General features: G+C 47.1%; 2 protein-coding genes across 2 annotated transcripts; both read left to right on the forward strand.

Moving 5' to 3' along the window:
* Positions 1-9,063: 9,063 nt before the first annotated feature.
* MYF6 (myogenic factor 6) lies at positions 9,064-10,249 on the forward strand. Its single transcript, XM_021528075.2, has 3 exons — positions 9,064-9,644; positions 9,863-9,953; positions 10,131-10,249. The coding sequence occupies exons 1-3, from the start codon at positions 9,129-9,131 to the stop codon at positions 10,247-10,249; spliced, it is 726 nt and encodes a 241-aa protein (XP_021383750.2). The 5' UTR covers positions 9,064-9,128.
* A 6,483-nt stretch (positions 10,250-16,732) lies between these two features.
* MYF5 (myogenic factor 5) lies at positions 16,733-18,208 on the forward strand. Its single transcript, XM_021528074.3, has 3 exons — positions 16,733-17,331; positions 17,816-17,891; positions 18,015-18,208. The coding sequence occupies exons 1-3, from the start codon at positions 16,825-16,827 to the stop codon at positions 18,206-18,208; spliced, it is 777 nt and encodes a 258-aa protein (XP_021383749.1). The 5' UTR covers positions 16,733-16,824.
* The last annotated feature ends 2,695 nt before the right edge of the window (positions 18,209-20,903 follow it).

Below are 20,903 nucleotides of genomic sequence, written 5' to 3' on the forward strand. Positions count from 1 at the left end.
CTGTGCATGCATGCAGGTCTTGAATGTGCTATAAACTAAGGTGACTCAGTGACTTTCTTCAGAAATAAAAACACAGCTATAATTTCTTTTTTATTAGCTAGCTCATATTGGTCAGAAAAAAGATAATTACTTGGTCACATCAGGCAATGTCTGTACTGATTGTGAAATTCTTGTCTGACTTTCAGTTCAGGGACATTGTGAGCACTTATTTATCTTCTCTCAGAGAATACCATACATCTCAAGAAAGTGGCATTGTTTTTTTCTAGTCTTGTATTTTCTCTTCTTACTTCAGATACGTGACTTCACAAACACCTTAGAAGTTCCAAAAAATGCTAAACAAGCTCACTGTTAACTAAATCAGGACACAATACAGTAGTGAACAAATACAGTAGTGAACAACTGGAATTCTGGAAAATAGTTTAAGTGAAGTGTCACAAAATTCCTGGGACCATGGAAATATCAAATTTGATATGCTTGACTGCGAAAGCTCCACAATGAGAGGTGATAATCCAATCCCCTGCAGATTCTTTATTGTTTATAAACTGTTGCTGCTGCCTATATAAAATCATCTTCAACTAAAACACATCCTCTGCCTAGAAAGGCAGCTAAATATCAGCACCTATGAGGCATTGATGGTGCTTGAGTGTGCTCACACACTACTTTTCAGCCAGTAAAATGAATAATACAATTTGTAAAGATTGTGCCAATTGTGTGATCATTTGATAACTCATTCCATTAAATATTCATGCCTAGCATCAGCTGGATCAAGACTGTATATATGTATATATATAGTCTTGGTCCAGCTGTATATATATAGGTGATCAAGAAAGACTATATATATTACAGAAAGTTTATAGATATAGTCATTTAGGGAAAGACTATATATAGTCTATATATACAGTCATTTACAGATAGACTATATATATATATATATATATATATATATATTCAGCCTTTCTGTAAATTGACATGATTTTTTGGATCCAAATGGAGCAATCCTAGTAATCCAGAACCTTCAGAGGGCTCTCTTATTCAAAAGAAATTCAAGTAATTCTATTTCTTAATTCATGGGCAATCTTTCTTGGTAATTCTTCATTAATGACATTGAAACCTTGGATGCTGATTTCTAATTCTTTTGTACCAATGAAAAGTGATTTCCTTGGGAAAAAAAAATGTAGGAAAATTGTCTCTAAGGCTTCTTATAATGTCAGTTTCTTTACCACAATGTTCTTGAGGGTTGTATACTGTGCAGGATGGATTTTGCAGCCTAAAAGATGACAAAAGATTGAATCTCACGTCATTTATACAGTGAGTTTTTTAGAAGTCCAAAGTACTCAGCAGCTCCCATTGAACAGAGCATGACTAGGCCACTATGAATGGACCTCTCAAAATAGAATTAATTTATTATTGGATATGTGAGTTTATTTAGGAACTGCTTGTGCACAATAACTTTAGTACATCCTATTTCTTAGTTATTATAGTAGTCAATAATACTTCAAAGTAATAAATTAAAAGCTTACACTTCCAGGAAAACAGTTGTATTAGGCTGCTCTAATACATGAATGTTGTTCAGAAATAATGACACTACAGGTTGACAGATTCTGTTATTATCCAGCTGGTTTACACTTCACAAAAAAAAATATTTCTCACTCCTTTCTCTAAGTATAGATATAAGTTGTCAGTTACCACTTTCAAAAAACAGATCTAGGATTACTTTTGCAGGGATTGTTTATCTAATCAGAATAGATTATATTTCTTCTAAATTTTTCCTCAGTGTTTAATTTTCAAATAATTTCCTCAAAAAACACAATCAATACACTTTCTCCAAAAATCCACATGCTTACATTAATTCAGGTGAAGCCTTATTTTGGATGATTTTTTGCAGGCCAAGAGGGTATCTGGCAATCTTTTAGTCTGAGCAGTTTCCCTGAAATATTGTCCAAAATAGTCTGGAGAAATATGAAATACAATCAGGTTTTCAGCATGTTTTTTTTAAATCTGATTAGAATGAAAAGAGTAAGACCCATTTTGTCATATAGAATCTCTGAATGCTCTCCCACTTCCATTCCTGTCTTTGTTTGTATGTGCCAGATGAACTGCACGGGGAAGGAAGCGTATCAGCTCAGCCAAGGTTCTTTCCATACCTTGAGAAATGTCATGTTCTCTTTTAGAAGAAACCATTAGACTGCTTTGGATTTTGGAACATCACCAAGATGTTTTAACATGGCACAGAAGCAGTCATCAGGGCCATTTAATTACATCAAAAATCTCGAGAAATAGGTTTGCAGATTTACCTTTGTGCCACATACACACAGCACATTCAAGAAACTATGTGAAAACGTTTAGATTCCAGTGTACTTTAGGAGTTTTTGAGCCTTCAGGAATACCAAAGTAAATAAAATCTTAGTGTATAAGCATGCAGAACTTAGTAAGTGAAATTATGAGACACGAACAGAATACAGAGGCAAAGGAGTACAGTATAGACCTCTGTATTTCTTGGAGTGGCAGATCACAGGTAACCAACCTTGTATATAAGCATGTGTCTTAAATGTCACATAGATGAATAACAGAGTGACCTTCACAGCCCAAAACAGTTTTGCAGCTGTGCAACAAGTTTCCGTAACAACAGGATACAATATTCAAGGTCATTACTGCTATTTAATACAGTGCAAATTTCTTTCCAGATGACTTTATCTCAATAGCTACTATTTTCCAAAAACAGCAGCTATTTTTTTTTTTTTGAAAGTGAATAATTTGGCATCATCATTTAATAATGGTTTTGTGATTTGCTGTTTTAAACAATCCTTATGTTATTGCTAGGGAAAGACTTGCCTACATTCATTACCCTTAGTGCATCTCCACAGCTTCCACCCCCCAAGCCACTGTCATGAAGGTCCATGGCTCTTCAAAAATCCCTTATGAGAGGCCCAGAACAGTGAGCTGTCACTTTTCCACAGTCTGAGCACCAAACTCTTTTTTTTGTACATAGCAGGGATGTGATCAGCCTGTGCTGGATGCAGAAACTTGCTCTTCACATACCCTTTTCTCCCTTTCACTTTTAGAATTATGGTTTGACTATTGCCCTTTGGACAGAGATTAGGTTTAGATGTCACAGTCATCATGTTCGGAAACAACATGGTGTGAAAATGCATTTTACGCTTCCAACAGTCTGTAGTGTAAACAGACAAATCAGCATATACTGTAAAAATAGCCTTTCACCTCACTACAGAATACATGACAACAACAAGTGATTGCACAACATATAATGTGTCTTTTACTTATGCCAATTTCATGTTCCCTGTGTTTGCCTAATCACAATTAGAAGACATCTGTCATTATTACTCCCCTTCTTCCTGCAAGAAATCCCTGCTTGTGGATAGAACCATGGAAAATGCTTGTCCCAGCCAGCAACAGTGCAATGGGCCTCCAGTTTCTGATAGGTACTCCCTCCTCCCCAGGAAAACGTCTTGTAGTAAAATAAATGTGTTTGTGCAGTGGTGACTATTTGTCACTGTAGACCCTGACACAGGCATTAAAGCATCTGCCATTTAGAACTGTGTCTCATAACTGGCCAACATGAGAGCTGCAATGAAACCCTATCTTACCATATTGAACTGGAGAAGTCTGTTTAGTTAGCAAGGTTGCACCTCTCAGATACTAACAGGACTGTAACTGATATGAACACTAAAGTCCATATCCAATCAAAGGCAAACAGCAATAATTTCGAACAGCTATACAGATGAGACCTCTGTGAATAAGAATTTTTAAACTTTCCCCTACAAAGACTGTAAATCTATGCACAGTTGTCTTTTCCAGGTCTCTGCCTTTCTGGCTCCTCAGCTCCAGAGCACACTGTTCACTACCTTATTTGTAAAATTGACGTTTGAGGGATGGTTCCTACCATGTGCTTTTAAATTCTTTAGTGTCACATACTTATATATGAACACTGGCATGTACAGTACAAATACTTCCTCTTGTCAGTTCCTAAATCTCCAGTGAGAATGCATGTGATATTGTGGATATGCAAATAATATCAAATCCTTGGACGAGCAAAATTTGAGTAGGGTCAAGTGAACAAAAAATTATAGGTAAACAAAAGTCAGGTAAGTCTAATATCATATAAAAATTAAAATCAAGAATTAAAGCTGGGCTATATTATTTCTACAGACCCCTGTGAAATTCATTTTAAGGCAAGAAGAGATAATGAAATTCAGATAAGAAGTGCTGCTACATACCACATGCCATGAAGCTTGACACACTTTGTTCCAGCAACAGGAATTAATACTATTATTACTTCTGGGAATGTCAGAAAGATTCTCTTTGCTTAAATTTCCCATAGGTCTTTGTTAGCATAAATAATGCTGTCCCTTGTAGAGCCTCCACTGCCCAAACTTTGAAGAAAACTCACAGAAAATCTCTAATCTCTACCAAACATTTCTGTAATATTTTGTAGATTCAGGAATAGATGCATGCTTTTTAACAGACAACCAATCTTTGGTGTGCCAACTCTCCCCTTACACATCTGTCAGCCATTTCAAACATCCTATGAAGCAGATGCCTAAAATATCCTTCTGAAGGGAAAGGAGGGATGAAGTTTCTAATCCTCTATTTGCAATCCTTGGCATAATATTCTATTTCAGCAGCAAATCACACTTCTCTAGTTGTACCCTAAGAACTGTGGCTACAAATGTCAGCGGATCATATAGGAGAGCCAGGTACAGATCTGTCAAACCCGGCAGTGCTGAAGACCCAGCATCCCTTTAACATTTCAGGGTGCCTTACCGCTTAGTTTTTCATGAACAGAGCCCAGATGACACACCCTCGAGAGCACCCTGTAAAGAGAATGGAAAGTGTAGTAAGCCAGGGCTGGTCAGAGATTTCCTTGACAAAGGCATTCCTGACAAAGTGAAATGAGAATGTAAACATATCCTTTGTGAGGATCTGAATGTACCTAGTGGCACATCATGAGGAATGACAGGCAATTAACCCTGTTAACAACTTAGACTGGTGTCCCAACTATCACTACACAGGCTACTAGTGATGGCAAAACATGGGCAGTAGCACATATTTCTAGAAACACCACCTACCCTTACCTGAACAACCTACCTGACTCAGGTGAGAAAGCCTGTGTGAACTGGAATTGACAGAGAACACAAAAAGAGCAATAGCCTAGAGGTTTTCAGTAGCAAAGAGGTTGTCAGTACTCTAAGTGGTTGCCCGGCTAGAGTAATGAAGAGAGCAATTTTTTTCTGTTAAGAAATTCGATTAAAAATGTTACAATTTTAAAAGGTGTTATTTTTCCTGTGGGGAAAAGAAAAAATATGTTGGAAATAGCAATCAGTAGAAGATATAAAGTCAAATGTTAGAGGGATTTCAAAAACACATTTAGAAGAATATATATTGTTTGAAAAGGCCAAGGCAGAAGAACAACATCTTGTATTAACAATAAAATACTGAAAGTTTCTGCTAAGAAAGAAGCTGTTGAACATGAGTGTAAAAAGGAAGAAGAGGAGAGTGAGAATGTAACTAGAAAGATTTCAATTTCTAAAGTGCAGAAAAATTCTGAGAGCCCCAGTATGCCTGCAGTTGGACCAACACTGGTAACCTGCACCTCATAAATCTACCAGAAGTCATTTAAGAATCATTACCCTGGTAGCCAAAGTATCTAGCTATCCCTCAAATCAGGTATTATATGAGTAGAACAGGGCTATAACTAGGCCTGAAAATTTCGCCTTCACCAAGGTGCCCTTTCACAGTGACCCACAGGAATGGATGTGACAGAGCCTCACCGATTACCAACACCACTGCAATGAAGTGTCAAAGAGATCAAAGATTTAAAATGCACTGTGCCTGCGGCTGGAAGAGTCTTGAGAAGAGTGAAGGAGAAAAAGGAGATACATGGAATGGTATAAAGTGTTAAGTAAGTCCTAGCTGACAAAATACTTCTTAATAGTTCTGGACTAAATTTCTGCTTAAGCCTTAAGGTGTCAGGAGTGACCCAGGCCATTCCAGGCTTATCAACCACAGTTATCTAGAAAAACTGTATGTCACAAAGTGAATTTAGAGGGGTCTAACTCCTGGCGGCAAGATGTGACTTAAAATGCCATGCATCTTTCTTGTATTTGGTCATCCTGACCATTCATTGAATTTACAAGTCACTGACTTTCTGAAATACTTCTTTGGTAAAGATAATAGACCTTGTAGACAAAATACAATGAATCAGAGTTTTACTTGTATAAATAGCTTGAAAGTATATTTTCAGTAGAGCTACCATGCACAAAAGCATGAACAATTGAATAAAAACTAGCTTCAGAGTAAATTTTTCTGTGAAGTTCTACCAAGGCAACAGAAATTACAAGCAGTCTTCAGCAGTAATCCTCCTTTCAGTTCTATGTCCACTTGCTCTTATTCACATGCTTTTATTTCCTCTTATGTCTTTGTGCTTATATCTAACATGATAAGGAATACAAAGCATGAAGAGTAAAAAAGGTCCATACCAACTTTTGAATCCTCCACTTGATTCAGTTTTGTAATGGAGAATATTTCTGAGAATATTCTATTCATATGTGCTAGGGCAGTTTGGTAGTTGTGTTACATAAACCAAGGAGCTGGAATGGGAAATGCAGCAAAATTCAAGTTTCTTATATGATGGGAAAACTGATAATTTTTATTCAAATGAATATTTATTTATAGTTGTTAGGAGTTTTGCTCCTATCCGTTATTCCTACAAGGGACTAATTATGTTGTGCCCACATCACTGTGAGGAACTGAATCTGTTTACTCTACCACTAAGTGCTGGGAAGAAAGAACATATTTTGTTTCCTGTTTAAAAAAAAATCTGTTGAAAGCAGCAGGAGCATCTGGCTCCTAGACTTACAGTTTCCCAACCTGCTGAGTCCACTTAAAGCTCTTGAAAGGACAACAACAATTTGGTAATTATCTCTATCCCTTAAACTAAATTTTCTTTTGTGCACCTTACCAGTTGACTGATCTTGTCTGTCTTGTTCCAAACATTCCCAGGGTAGTATTGAAGAAACAAAAGATTAAAATGAAAAAAAAAAAAAAAATTAGCATAGTAAATGTGATAAAAAATAAACAATCATGCACTTTTGGTTTGTGGAGTTTGGGGTTTTTTGTTTGTTGCGGGGGGGGGGTTGTGTTTTTTGTGTTTGGTTGGTTGTATTTTGTTGTTGCTGCTTTGGGGTTTTTTATTACTATCATTACTAATGCTATGGGACAAAGACCCCTGTAATACCCAAAAGCATGTAAAGGAGTAGCTTTTCCATGGATAGTCAGCAAATTAAATCAGAGACACAACGGATGGGCAAAGGTCAATATTATATCCCTCTTTAAAGGTGGAAAATTAAATCACAGGAAAAGTAAGTGACTGGCCAAAGGTCAAAGAGAAAGCCAGTTGCAGAACATGGAAATTGAGAAGCTGTTTCTTATATTCAGTGCCTTAACTACCAGACTACTATTTCTTTAATCTGAAGAGGGAAAAAACCTCAATGGTGGAATAGTATTAAAATTAGTTTTGCTGAGAACAGTCTGAATTTCTCTGTCTCATCCAAAACTGGATATCATTCTGCCTCATTAAAGCAGAAATGAGATCCATGCCAACAACACTGATGTGGTGAAAACAAAACCACAACTACTCTTAGCATTAAAGATTTTTGTACTTCAAAAAATTGGTTTGCAGTTTCGGAGAAACAGTCAAGTCAATTGTTAATTTCATTGTAGCTTTAGAGAAATTAACAATACCACCACACTTGCCTTCAGAAAACTGAAGTTTGGAGCTATATTTGAGAGCTATGAGACCATTGCAGGTGCTTCATCTTCATGTATAATTGTTTCTATAAAAAGCTTACACACATGTATATACATAAACACACAGGAATATACTTACTTATCCACATAAATATACGTACACATGCATGTGTGCGGGCATATAGACAGGGTCGCATAAGCATTCTACACATATACATATTTACATAAACATAAAGACATTACATGCTATTTAGAGAACACAAGGCAGTGCAGGAAAAAAGGCAGAGGTCATTTTCCCAATTCTCTTTCATTATGTGAGACAGTTCCAGATACGATGTGACATTACAGTATAAGCTAACAGAGAGTGGTCACAAGCTCCATTTCTGTCTCTGTGTCTAGGAAGCTCTCTATACCCTGCCAGCCCCAAGGGATTAAGCTTCAATTACGCCATATGCCTGGGCTTTGCTTGCCCTAAACAGTGTCAAGGACAAGGGCTGTCCAGCGAGCCCCATCACACTGTAACCCAGTCACCTGGAATCACTCCTGTCACCTCATGGGCAACGTGGGAAAGTTCACACTGAAAGGCTAAGCCGAGGTCCACTATCTGTGGGTGCCTCATCATCGCAGCACAGCTCTGCCTTGGCAACCTTCCCCGTGTGTGTGGAGGAGCAGCGAGCTTGGCTCCTAACCTTGGGCTGGCCCGGGTGGCTTGGGTCACAGGAATGGCATGCTGCAAGGGGAAGGTGGCGGGGGGGATGGAAATAGCAGGGGCTTCTACCGAAAATATTAACCCGTCTATTTGGAAAGTGATGGCTGCCTTTGAAATCTCTCCTTTTCCATCTATACTTAGCCCCGGGCGGGGAGCGTGCGCCGGGGGTGTGCGGTGGGCTGGGGAAGGGCTCCGTGCGCAGCCCCGCGCCTTTGTGCTCCAGCCGTGCCCAGACGCTGCTCCCGAGCCCCCACCTCGCTGCGCCCCGCACCCACGGCAGCTCGGGGGAGGTGCGAAGTTGGGTTGTACTTTTTTTTTTTTCACTTGTTTTCGGGTTTTTTTGGGGGTTTGTTTTGTTTTTATTTATTTGTTTGTTTTAATTTTTTTTTCTAATTTGTCTCCCACCTCTCGTGTCCCCCCTCCCCCATTTAAACAGGAGATATTCTCAGGACAGCGCCCGGGAGACTGACTGGAATCAGTTTTGGAGGGTGATACACCACGACAGCTAAAAGTTGGATAGGGTTTCAGCAGCTCCTATATAAAGCAGGGGGGACTTATGTCACTGCACTAATTAAATTCCATCTGGGTTGTTCCTCGGGGTGTTTTTGAGATTGCCACCCAACTCAAGCAGGCAGAGGGGCCCAGGGACAGCATGATGGACCTTTTTGAAACTGGCTCCTATTTCTTCTACTTGGATGGGGAGAATGGAGCCCTGCAGCAGCTGGAGATGTCTGAGGGATCCCCGCTGTACCCCGGCAGCGATGGCACCTTGTCTCCATGTCAGGACCAAATGCAGCCAGAGGCCGGCAGTGACAGCAGCGGAGAGGAGCATGTGCTGGCACCCCCGGGACTACAACCCCCTCACTTCCCCGGACAGTGTTTGATCTGGGCTTGTAAAACTTGCAAGAGAAAGTCGGCCCCTACGGACAGACGGAAAGCGGCCACCCTGCGGGAGAGGAGAAGGCTGAAGAAGATCAACGAAGCCTTCGAGGCTCTGAAAAGGCGGACTGTGGCGAACCCCAACCAGAGGCTGCCCAAGGTGGAGATACTGAGGAGCGCCATCAGCTACATCGAGAGGCTGCAGGACCTCTTGCACAGGCTGGATCAGCAGGAGAAAATGCAGGAGATTGGGGGAGACCCCTTCAGCTTCAGCCCCAAGCAGGGAAATGTAAGCACGGCCGCTTGGCCCCTCCGCCGCCACGGCAGCGCCGCCGCGCCCGTGCCCTCCCTCCTCCTCCTGCACGGCAGGGCCGCTGCGGGGGCCGGGAGGGCTGGCGGGCGCGGAGGGCGCTCCTCGGGAACCTGCCGGCCCTCCGGGGAGCCGCGGCCGCCCCGCTAATACCCGTCCTCTCTCCGTGTCTCCCCGCTCCCGCCCGTGTGCCGCAGATCCCCAGTTCGGACTTCCTGAGCACCTGCAGCTCCGACTGGCAAAGCGTTTCTGACCATTCCCGAGCCCTAGGAGTCAGCCCCAAAGAAGGTAACTCGCCCCGCGGGCCCCGCTCGCCTCCCTGCCGGCCCTGCTCGCCCGCCGCCCCGGCCCCTTCCCCCGCCACGACGGCCGCGCTCCCAGCGGCCCGGCTCTCACCCTCCCTCTGCCCGGGCTCTCCGGCAGCCGGAGAGTCTGCTCTTTAATGCCTTTTCTCTCGTTGAGCAGGAGTCTCCGTTGTCGAGTCGTCGGCCTCCAGCAGCCTTCGCTGCCTCTCTTCAATAGTAGACAGTATTTCTTCCGACGATCCCAAACTGCCCAGCGCGGAGGAAGCGGTGGAGAAATAAACCCGGTTTTATGGTAGTATATTTAACGGAGATGGAGCCTCCACCCTCTCTCCTCTAAACCAAGTAATGAAGCAAATTCACACAGTGGAAAGCCTAAGCAGGGCCCTTTTTAAGATCGAATTAAGGTACACCTACCCCAAAGAAAATGGCTCCCACGGACTCGAGCCAGACAGACTTCTCCCTTGCCTTTTTTTTTTTCCCGAGTTTTGTTTTCTTTAAATTGTGTTGCAAAAACCACTCTTCTTTTTTCTGTCTTTTTTTTTCTTTTTCTTTTTTTTTTTTCTTTTTTTTTTTTTTTTAATTTAAGATACTTACCTGTGTACCGGTGATCCGCTTTGTCTGAGACTCACCGGGAAGTTCATTCCTGTCTGAGAGAAGCTCTTGGTTGCATTGCGTGTGAGTCATATTTAAGGAGTCCCCGCCTCATTTCGTTCCTGTAAATAATTTCAGTACTGTCTTTTCTTTTGTAAACATAACATATATATTTAAATGGTGGAATGTGATATTGTATATAAGAACAGATGGATTTCTTGGGTTGTAAAATAAAGCTCTTTGTGTTACAGTGTTTTCCTCCCGTCCTCTTAATTTCATAAATAACCCGATGCCACTGACTTTAGTGAGTGAAGGCCTAAAGAGTCAGAACCATGTAGCAGAAGCACGACTCCTTTGGCTGGAGGGTCAGATTTTTCGGGACAGACATGGGACAGATTTTTCCTTCGTTTACGCCTCCAAGGTTTCCCCTTTAGAGCTGCACCCGCGGTGTGAATCACCCGTGTTTTCGCGGGCTCTCGGGAAAGCCGGGCGGGCACGGGTGGGTGTAGGGACAGGACCCGCCGCGTCTCTGTCCGCCCGCAGCGCTCCGCATCCCCGTTCCTCACCGTGCTTGCGGAACACACGTCCCCCTGGAAAGCGATTCTGCTCCCTAAAATTTTCAACAGTGCCGCGCAAGCATGCTTCGCCGGCATTGCCCTGCACGTGGAAGGTGAGGGTTGAAACGGGACATGAAAGAAGACCATGAAAGAAGATACCCGCGCCCGTCGTCCTCCCACCGCCCCCCCTCCCCCCCCCCCCCCCCCCCCGACCTCCTGCCCCGGTCTGTGAGCTGGGAGAGGCTCAGTGCGTCTCACCTTCTCTCGGCACCGAGGACTTGAACGCAGGGCTTGTCTGTGGCAAAACTGACGGGCCTGCTGCACTAACGGGGCAGCAACTGGCCGTGACAGGAGTCCGCTCCCTCTGGGGCTGGAGAGAGCTGTAGTTTCTTCCCAGGAAAGGTAACTCCCCTTGACTTCCTTGAGCCTGAGGGAGAAGGGAATGGGGTCCTTCAGGAAGGAAAGAGTTAAGCGACCGAAAGGGTTTGGGGGTGGGGGGGTTAACAGCACATGAAGCCTTTCACTCAGTGATGTAAAAAAACACAGCCTCTCTGAGGATGGTGAAACGGAGCTGCTCACAGTCAGAGCGTTACGGTTTGTAATAGATTGTACCCCCGGGAAGGGGCGACCACCAGGGAACAGAGCGTTCTGCCCCTAGCACACACACAGGGCTCTCCGGACAGCCTGCACAAGCAGAGGACACTCTCTACCTGCGTGCGGTTTCCTCGCCAACTTTAGCCCTTGATTTATTCTTTGTTTCTGTGTTTTTAAAGGTCACAGTCGTGTTTCGGGAAGGTTCCACTCTTTCTGGCCATCTGGGGCACGGTTACACCCGTCTGAAGTGGAAGCTCTGGGTAGAGCCTTCCTGCCACCCTTTCTGCGCCGCCGTAGCCGGGTTTTTAAACCCTTCATGTACTACCTCTAATTGCTCTCTAACGGGATACTCCCTTGCAAGGACCAATTGCGGCGGGACAGTGTGGTGGGCACAGTGATGCAATACGTTCCCCATTTTTTTTCCTCCTTTCAAATTAAACCCCGTTGCCTCGGGGAACGCTCGGACTCTTTCCGAAAGCGGCGCGTCGGGAGCGCGGGGCCCTTCGTGCCACCTCTGAGACCTGGCACGGGAGAGGAGACGGTGCAGCTCGCTTCTATGGCAAAGGCACTTGCCCAGTAAGAGACTATTTCAGATCGGGCTAGCAGCCCGTCGACTTCCTTCCTAAGTGGTTTCAAACCCCGCCGAGTCCGCGGGAAGGGCTACACACCGTTCACACGGCGATCCGAGCCCCGCGAGCCCCGCTGCCCGCAGCAGGGCAGGAGCCGGGCTGAGCCACCCCTCAAAGCCACAGTGTCGCGCCCACACCGGGGCAGACGACTGTCAGGTTTACCCGCAGCCGGGCAATCGCCTCAACAATCCGCCCGTCCGCCCGGCAGGACCCCCACGGCAGCGTCTCCTCCAGCAGCAGGGTAACTTGAGCGATTGTTTGGAATAAGTTTGCCTAAAGGAGAGTTTTTTCATTAAATAAAGAAAATACCTCCCGAAGAGACTCTCCGTGACCCCCGCGGCTGCAGCTGACATGCCGGGCTTCCCAGTGAAGGTCGTCAGTGTGTTTGCAATTAAAATGTTTGTGTTAGATATTAATAACGATAATCTTTACTTAAGTCCCCAGCCAAAGCAAACAGGGGCCTGGAATCACAAAATCAAAGGGCAGTAACTGGGTAAAGACGAGAGGTTTGCGATTTAATTAAGTCTTTTTCCGGAGGGACCACGCACAAAGTCATCGAAGTTTTTACGCAATTGCAAGTGCCCCTGCCGCTCCCTCCTCCCCTCTGCGGGCTGGAAATCCCACTCTCAACACAGCCTCCCTCGCCTCTACCTGTTCCGCTCCCCTGGGAATCAACCACCTGCTCATTCCCTCAGGAGCGGAGGGATGCGGGGCTCCGCCGGCCCGCGGTGCGGGGTGCCCGGCCCGGCGTGGCACAGCCCTGCCGCCCGCCCGAGGTGCCTGCAGGGCCGGGAACGATGGGAGGAAGGCGGGGAAAGGGGGGAATGGAGTGCCTGTCTGCAGTGCTGCCGCGTTGACACCGCTTTCCTCTGAAGTGACGCGACCGAGGGTTTAAAGCCTGGTTTTCAGATTGAGGCTTTTCTTTTTGTATTTTTGTTGTTGGGTTTTTTGTTTGTTTGTTTGTTTGTTTTTTGTTTTATTGGTTTTTTTTTGGTTGGTTGGTTTCGGCTTTTATATGGGAAGCGGATAGCCAGCAGCAGGCTTAGCTCATTCTCTGAGCTCGGGGTCAAGGCGGTCAAAAGGCGACACAGCAACTATTTTCACAGGAAAATTCCTGCGTGGACCACTGGTGCTTTGGGGACCATGTACGATTTTTCCACAGTTTCCGTCTTTCTGTGGAGAACGAGCTAGGGATGGTGTAGGGGGCAGGGAGGGAGGAGGCTGAATAATTGAACCATGTGCTCGCTGGGATGCCCCTCCGATAGCAGGAACTAGCAACTTTTCCCAGTCTCAAGGCTGCTAAAAACTCCCTCGTGTCCCTTTGATCTCTCCTGGGAGTCCCGGGGAGCCATCAGAGGCCAATGCCTTCTTCAGCTGTCCTCTATACAATTCCCTCTGGCAGGTACTAATGTGTTTACTTAGGTGCGCACAGTTCCCAGCACTGGGGGGAACCAAACGTTTCTCACACGGCTGGAAGCGCCCGGCCCCACCAGCCCGACTGGGAAACGATTTTGTTGTTGGGGCATCACGGCGGAGCACTCGCTGCCGCTCCCAGCGCCCGCGGAGGCGGAGCGGCTCGGCACCGTGAAGTTCCGCGCTCTCGCCGCCCGCGTGTGCGCTCCGTGGGGGCCCGGGCCGGGCACAGCGTAAAGGCGCTCCGGAAGGCCGGGGCTGAGGTGCCTCAAACACCTCTCACCCCCTCAGTCCGGTGACTTATGGTTTCGGTAGGATTTTCTTCTCTGAAATAGAAAGGCGTGTGACTTGGGAAAAGATGGCACACTCTTCAAACGGTGCCCCCAGGGGCTGGAATCCCTCCAGGAATAGAGCGGCACAACGATTCCTGAGGAGTGGAGAGGGCTGGGGTGAGGAACACTATTTAAAAGGATCATGACACGTTCACCACTTTCTCTCTAGCAGTCCACAGGAGCAGACAGTATCTGATGCTAAGGCTGCTCCTGCTTTCCAGACTTGAGCCTACTGAAATGCAGCACTATCCTCCCCCTCCCCCCACCTCGCCCTTCGCCAGCAGCCTCATTAGCCAACCTTGTAGTCCGTGTTTTCTCCCCCCTTTCTTTAGTTCCACTCGCCTACTGCATTTTTGCAAATTTGTTTTGAGATCACTTTACCAGAGGAGCCGGGGTCTCCTTAAGGGATACTAATTACTGATTTTTTTTTTTTTCTTCCTGAGTGACAGGCTATGGTTTCTTCAATTTCCCCAAAAACATTCAAGGAAAAAGGAAATAATTTTTTCCAGCTCTTCGAATACTTTTTGGGGAAAGCACGTTTTTTAACAGCTTCAGCTCCTCTGAGTTAAGAGTCAAATTTGTGCACTGTGTATGCCAGGAGAGCGGGACTGATGGGCTTGGCGTTATGCACCGGGAGATCTGCAGTGCATGTTTGGAGAGAATCCAAGCATGCACCAACATAGAAAGGTGATCGGAACTGCAACCGGCACTTAAATATCAAGTTTATTTGTGCACGAAGCATAAATATGTAAACAGGTCTATTTTAGCCAGCACAAACGCGGTAAATGAAATTGTGTGTGTGTGTGTGTGTGTGCACGCCACAGCCCAGTGAAGAGTTCAAGTTACTGCTGAGCAGAACCTCTCCTGACTGATGCTGTCGTAGGAAAACAATAGGGAGCTGTCCTGTTTCAGATGTGGCCCAACAAAACAGCAACCTGTACCTCAGAGCGGCAGAAGCCTGAAATTCTGAGCTTTCCCATTCTGTAACTTTACTCCTTTATCAACTCCCTGCTTTTCGTACAGTATTCATTTCAAAGGGGGTTCCCCGTGTTTATGGCCCCAAATAAACCAAAGCAGTGCAGATGTAGCCTTCCCCAGCTTTTAGATAATTTTGCATCCTTTCATAGGAAGAAGGGTATGTTCATGGTTGCTTTTAAGAAAAAACTTTTGCCTAAGAGTAGATATCCGCCTTTGGGGGCTCAGGGGGGGTGGTAGTGGGGAAACAAGGGTGGGTTCCCTCCAGCCCCAGCACAGGCCGAGCTGCTTGCCTCTCTTCGCCTTGCTCCTGCGGATCGGAGGGCTTCCCGGCGGTGTGCCCTGCCACAGGGCATCTCTCTCAGGAAATACTTCCCTACCGGCCTTGCTAACTTGATCAGCATCTCCTGGAGACAAGCGGCTCACCGTGTCACCACATCACATCTTCCTGAAGAGAGGCTAGCTGGAGGTGCCTTTTTCCTGGGCACACAAACCGGCTCCGTTGCATTTGAACCGCTGCTGGGTCTCCGTTTGAATTAGCCTAGGTCACATAATTTTATTCCCAGGTAGGGAAGGTTTCCTTTGCCTTCTCATAATATTATCTTCAGCTACAAAAGCCACCTGGATGAAAGCAAAGGATTCCTGCGCGCTAGCAAATGCCTGTTAAATGGCTTCATTACCACTCTAATGACCCTTGCACCGCCCCACTCGGCTACTGCCGCGGCTGGGGCTCTGCAAGGCTTTTGTCCCCTTGTGTAAAGTTACTTAGGGATTGCGGGGTTAGAAATTTTACACTTCCAGGAGGGGTTTGTTGCACTGGCAGCTGGGACGCATCTGTAACGGTACAAGTTTGCCTGAAAGCAGAAAATTAGCAAGCCCAAGGCACTGCTTGACTGTTGTGTCCCTAGCAGCTCCAGGTCACAAGAGAAGGAGAAAGAATGGGAAGGGGATTTGTCTCGGAGCAAACACGTACACTTTTTTTTTTTTTTTTTTTTTTTTTTTTTTTTGTGAGTACCTTTCCTTATAATCCAATCCGGCAGCAGTAAAATCTGGTTTCCCTCCTCCTCGTCTCTCCTGGCCACAAGTAGCTGTGCATTGTTGTCCCCCAATTTGTATATTTGAGCGGTTGGTGGCACAGCTTTAATTACTGGACAAAGCGCTCCTCGAGATAAATAAAAACATCCTAGGTCTAAGAAGAAGGCTGTAATTTTTCAGGTTAGACCTGGATCACGGGCTGTGGGAAATAAAGATATGCAAGTAGACACTGTAGGTGTCCCTCCCGCGGAAACCTGTGATGGGAAACGGGAGATGGGAACACCGAGACGAGGAAGGGCTCTGTAGGAGCCACTGAGAAGCGGTTCGTGCGCGCCCACTGCCCCTCTTTCTCTTTCCGTACCAAACTGCAAATTCACAGACTTGGGTGGGAATTAGGAGATGTCGCAACCAGTGCTTGGGGGGTCGTTCGTTAGAAAAGTGCCCATCTCTCGGAGCTCTAAAGGAGCGGTGCGGAGCAAATTGTCTCCTGGGGACTGGAGGGGGCCTGCCCAGACAGCTCCCGGCAGGGGCTGTGGTGGGATATGCTAATAAAGACTGGCCGCTGCGGACCAGCCTCCCTTTCCATGTATATATAAGGGCCCCCTGCATCAGCCAAAGGACACTTGGTCTCGGGTCCCTAATTACGGAGCAAATTGCCCCAGCGCGCTGCGGAGCGCCTCGCCGAGAGCCGGTGGCCGCCGTTCCGTAGTGACGCCTCCGCAGCAGGGATGGAGGTGATGGACAGCTGCAAGTTCTCCCCATCCGAACTCTTCTATGACAGCTCCTGCCTCTCCTCCCCGGAGGGCGATTTCCCCGAGGATTTTGAGCCCAGGGATTTGCCTCCTTTCAGCGCCCACGAGCCCCCCGAGCCCGCCTGCTCCGAGGAAGAGGAGCATGTCCGAGCTCCCACTGGCCACCACCAAGCTGGTCACTGCCTCATGTGGGCTTGCAAAGCCTGCAAAAGGAAATCCACCACAATGGACCGGCGGAAGGCAGCCACCATGAGGGAGAGGAGGAGGCTGAAGAAAGTGAACCAGGCTTTTGAGACCCTGAAGAGATGCACCACTGCCAACCCCAACCAAAGACTCCCCAAAGTAGAGATCCTGAGAAACGCCATCAGATACATCGAGAGCCTGCAGGAGCTCTTGAGGGAACAGGTAGAAAACTACTATCACCTGCCGGGACAGAGTTGCTCCGAACCAACCAGCCCCACTTCCAGCTGCTCCGATGGGATGGTAAGACAGAAGCAGGAGCCATAGGGCTGTGGGGACCCCAGGTCGGCCCACGGGCAGGTCCCTCTCGGCCCAACGCCGTGGGACCAGTCCCATGGGTGTGGGACAGGCCGAACGCATCCGGACCTGAGGAAAATGCGGGCGGTTTGCCCTAGAACAGGCCCTTTCCCAGATTTTCCGCTGAGCAATCTCACGGGCTTTCCGGGGATGCATGGGGGGCCGTAGCGCTGCCCGAGGGCACCCTGCAGCGCCCGGGTCCCGGGGTCCCAGTGTCCCTTCTGCTGTCCCCTTAGCACGGCATTAGAGGGGTAAGGCTGGGGCTGGGGGAGAGGAGGAAGGCGCTGCCCAGGGCCAGCAGCCTGGATGGGGGGCGGCTGCTTCGCTCCCTCCCCGCCGGCCTTTATGGCCCTTTCCCTTCTCGGGGAGCGTCCCGCTGGCCCCTGGGCGGGGGCGGCAGGGTCGGCACTCGCCCCTCGCTGTCTTGCAGGCCGACTGTGGCAGCCCCGTTTGGTCGGCGAGAGGCAGCAGCTTCGAGGCCGTCTACTGCGCGGAGATGCCCCACGGTAAGCCTGGCTCGGCGCGGCCGGGGGCGGAGGGGGCCGGGCAGCCGCGCTCCCCGAGCACGGGGAGGCAGCGCGGCGCCCGCGGTAACGCGCGCCCGTGTCCCCGTCCTCCGCGCGGCGCAGGCTACGCCGCCGACCCGAGCAGCGCCCTGTCCAGCCTGGACTGCCTCTCCAGCATCGTGGACCGTCTCTCCCCGGCGGAGGAACCGGGGCTGTCCCTCCGCGACGCCGACTCCCTCTCGCCCAGCACCAGCATCGACTCGGGGCCGGAGACGCCCGGGACGCCGCTGCCCCGACGGACCTACCAGGCGCTATGAGTGCCGGCACCCCGCGCCCGGCCCCTCCTGCAAACGCTTCTCGGGCGAGAGGGGCAGCCCCGGAGCCCCTTGGGCCGCCGCTTCCCTCTGGGGCTGCGGGCAAAGCGCCGGCCGGGGATTTCCGCACCCCGGCCGGGCGGGCAGAGCCCGGGGCTCGGGACACGCGCGCTGCCCTGGAATCCCCGCTGCAAATAAAGCATGCTGTGAGAGAGATGTCTGGCCGGCTGGTTCTTAAAGTGCATTCCCTAGCATGAGGGAGGGCAGCGAGACTCGGCTGCGGGCCGCCCGCCAGCATCCCTGCTGGGCCCCCACCCAACCTCGGTCGCCCCTGGGCTTCTGCCTGCGGGGTACGCCCCTCCCTGCCCCAGCACGGCAGTCCCCAGCCGGGACATGGGGTGTCTTGCCGGGCTGGGGCCTGGGAGCTTGTCTCTCCTTCCACCAGTGTGTAGTATGCTGAGACCACTCATGGAGCAACAAAAACGTGGACGTTTAAATTCTTACACTGTATGTCCTGTCATGGGCAGAGTTTCCTTTATTTTCTGCAACAGCAAAAATATTTCAAAGTCATATATTTCCATCCTTTCCTCCCTGCCTTCCCTTTCCATCCACACCTGAAAAGCTCAAGTTTCTTTCACTGGGTGTGAAGATGGACTGTGTATTCCAGAATTTGACCCTAAAATTGCATGGTGACTCTCCTCTTAGAGCAACTGTATCTAGCTCTGATGCTGTGCTAGGGAATTTTATTTGTTGCTCTGGCAGAGACAAATTTAGTAAATTTACTAAGAACAAACCACATGTGTCTCTTTCATAAGCCACGAGGTATATTTCACAATATTCATAAAGCAATATAGATTTATTTGCTCCTAATGACTTTGGTCTTAGCAAACAGGATGCAAATTGATTCTACATGGCTCTAGAAATAACCAGGTCAAATCTTCATGTGTTTTCAGACTTAACAAATACTTCCTTCCAGGCATTAAATTAGCCAACCATCCCCACCCACACTCCTTCCCCCCCACCCCCCCAAAAAAAAAAAAAAAACCCAAACAAAAAAAAGAAAAGAAAAAAAAAAAATAAAACAAAACAAAACAAAAAAAAAACCCACCCAAACCAGATGAGATGGAGAGATGGACTCTTTCAGTTAATTTAAAAAATGTTTTATATGATAAATATTCTGAGTGGGAAGGGATATATACACCTCCCTATTGTGGGATAAGAATGTATTTGCCATTTGTGTTTGTGTTGCTAGCACTCAGTGGCCAAGGGGCCTGGCAGTGATATTTCACCTCTGATAAATCTTTCAGTTGAACCCAGCCCAGCTGAGTCATGTCACCAAAAGTTATCATCTGACTAGCCTTTGGCAGCATCTCTGAACCAAAGATAAAAGAAGCCCTTGCTTAGGGATGGCTCTGTTCCTGTAAGCACACTGAGGGTCTCTGTCCCCCGACAAGGGATCACAGGGAAAGTGAGGTGGCACCTGCCTTCCTGAGCCTGCAGCACGGCAGTAGCAGGTGTGTGTCTGACAAAGGGCAAGGCCAGCCCACTCTTTGTGCAGTTTCCCTCAAAATTACTTCTTGCCCTTGCCCATAGCCTTGAGGTAAGTGTTCTTTTCTTGCAGAATATTTCAGGAGGAGCCTTGACCAAAAAGGGCTTTCTGTGTATACAGATATGTCTGAACTAATCAGGGAGTAGAAGAAGTGGTTTCAAACCCCTGAGTTACAGTTGTGCAGAGGTATAAACAAGGTATTCTCAAACTCCTATCATTGCAGATGTTTCAGCAGAATGGAAGTGCCTTAACACAGACATAGTCTTGGTTCTGGGGGATCACTTCCCAAGCCTTCTGTTCACAGGAATCCTTATGCAAGACCATGAATGTCACTGGTTTTATTTCCTGGCTTCTCACACTCTGCTGCAGTGTTGCAGTGTTTGCTCCTCTCAATCAAAATACCATCCCAAGGATACTTCTTATGCCCAGGATTTAATAGAGTGCAAATGATTTGAAATGGTATTTTAAAGTGAGCTAAGCTAGAGAACTTTCAGCATTTCATTCTGCACACTGCTGACCTTGGCAAGTGATCTCGGATGAAGTATGCAGAGTAACACTAGCAAATCACATGCTGGTAATGTACACCTCTCTTTGGCTGGCAGACATTTTAGGAGTTGCAAAAAGGTCAATACTTCTGAGAAGCAGATTTTTAGTGTGAGGAGAAGCATTCTGTCTGTGGGATGTCTCTTCATAGCCTCCTAAGTCCTAGTACAGTAGTTTACAACCTGTAGGTTTTGCTATACACATCTGGGAAACAATATCTTTATTACAGGACGCCTACAAAAAAAAGCTACCATGAGCTGAAAAGTGCAATAATCCTTGTAAGGAATGGAAGTGAGCACCATGAAACTGCCTTTAGTCTGTGGATTGAGAAGAACAAAAAGGCTGTTGGGAGATACACCGTTCTGGTCAGATTATACATATTTAATAGTAATATTAATAAGTGCAACTGAAAAGAAAGATTTGTATTCTATATGAAAGATGTTCATTTAAGGAAGGCTGTGCCCAGAAATAAATAACAAAGTGATGGTCTAGAAAATCTGAGCTCCACCTATCCCAACTACGTGTCTAAGTGCTTAAGGCTCTGGGGCAGTGTGTAGTGGCCTCACAGGCAGGCGAGCAGGTGCAGGGATGCCTCATGGTGTCAGA

The sequence above is a fragment of the Lonchura striata genome, chromosome 5, assembly GCF_046129695.1.
Source record: "Lonchura striata isolate bLonStr1 chromosome 5, bLonStr1.mat, whole genome shotgun sequence".
NCBI classification, from domain to species: Eukaryota; Metazoa; Chordata; class Aves; order Passeriformes; family Estrildidae; genus Lonchura; species Lonchura striata.

Excerpts from the sequence above, each read along its gene's own strand:
- MYF6 (XM_021528075.2), top strand. The coding sequence starts at position 9,129 with ATGATGGACCTTTTTGAAACTGGCTCCTATTTCTTCTACTTGGATGGG. Across the intron at positions 9,645-9,862 it reads TCAGCCCCAAGCAGGGAAAT|ATCCCCAGTTCGGACTTCCT; the intron begins GTAAGCACGGCC and ends CGTGTGCCGCAG. Across the intron at positions 9,954-10,130 it reads AGGAGTCAGCCCCAAAGAAG|GAGTCTCCGTTGTCGAGTCG; the intron begins GTAACTCGCCCC and ends CTCGTTGAGCAG.
- MYF5 (XM_021528074.3), top strand. The coding sequence starts at position 16,825 with ATGGAGGTGATGGACAGCTGCAAGTTCTCCCCATCCGAACTCTTCTAT. Across the intron at positions 17,332-17,815 it reads CCAGCTGCTCCGATGGGATG|GCCGACTGTGGCAGCCCCGT; the intron begins GTAAGACAGAAG and ends GCTGTCTTGCAG. Across the intron at positions 17,892-18,014 it reads CTGCGCGGAGATGCCCCACG|GCTACGCCGCCGACCCGAGC; the intron begins GTAAGCCTGGCT and ends CGCGCGGCGCAG.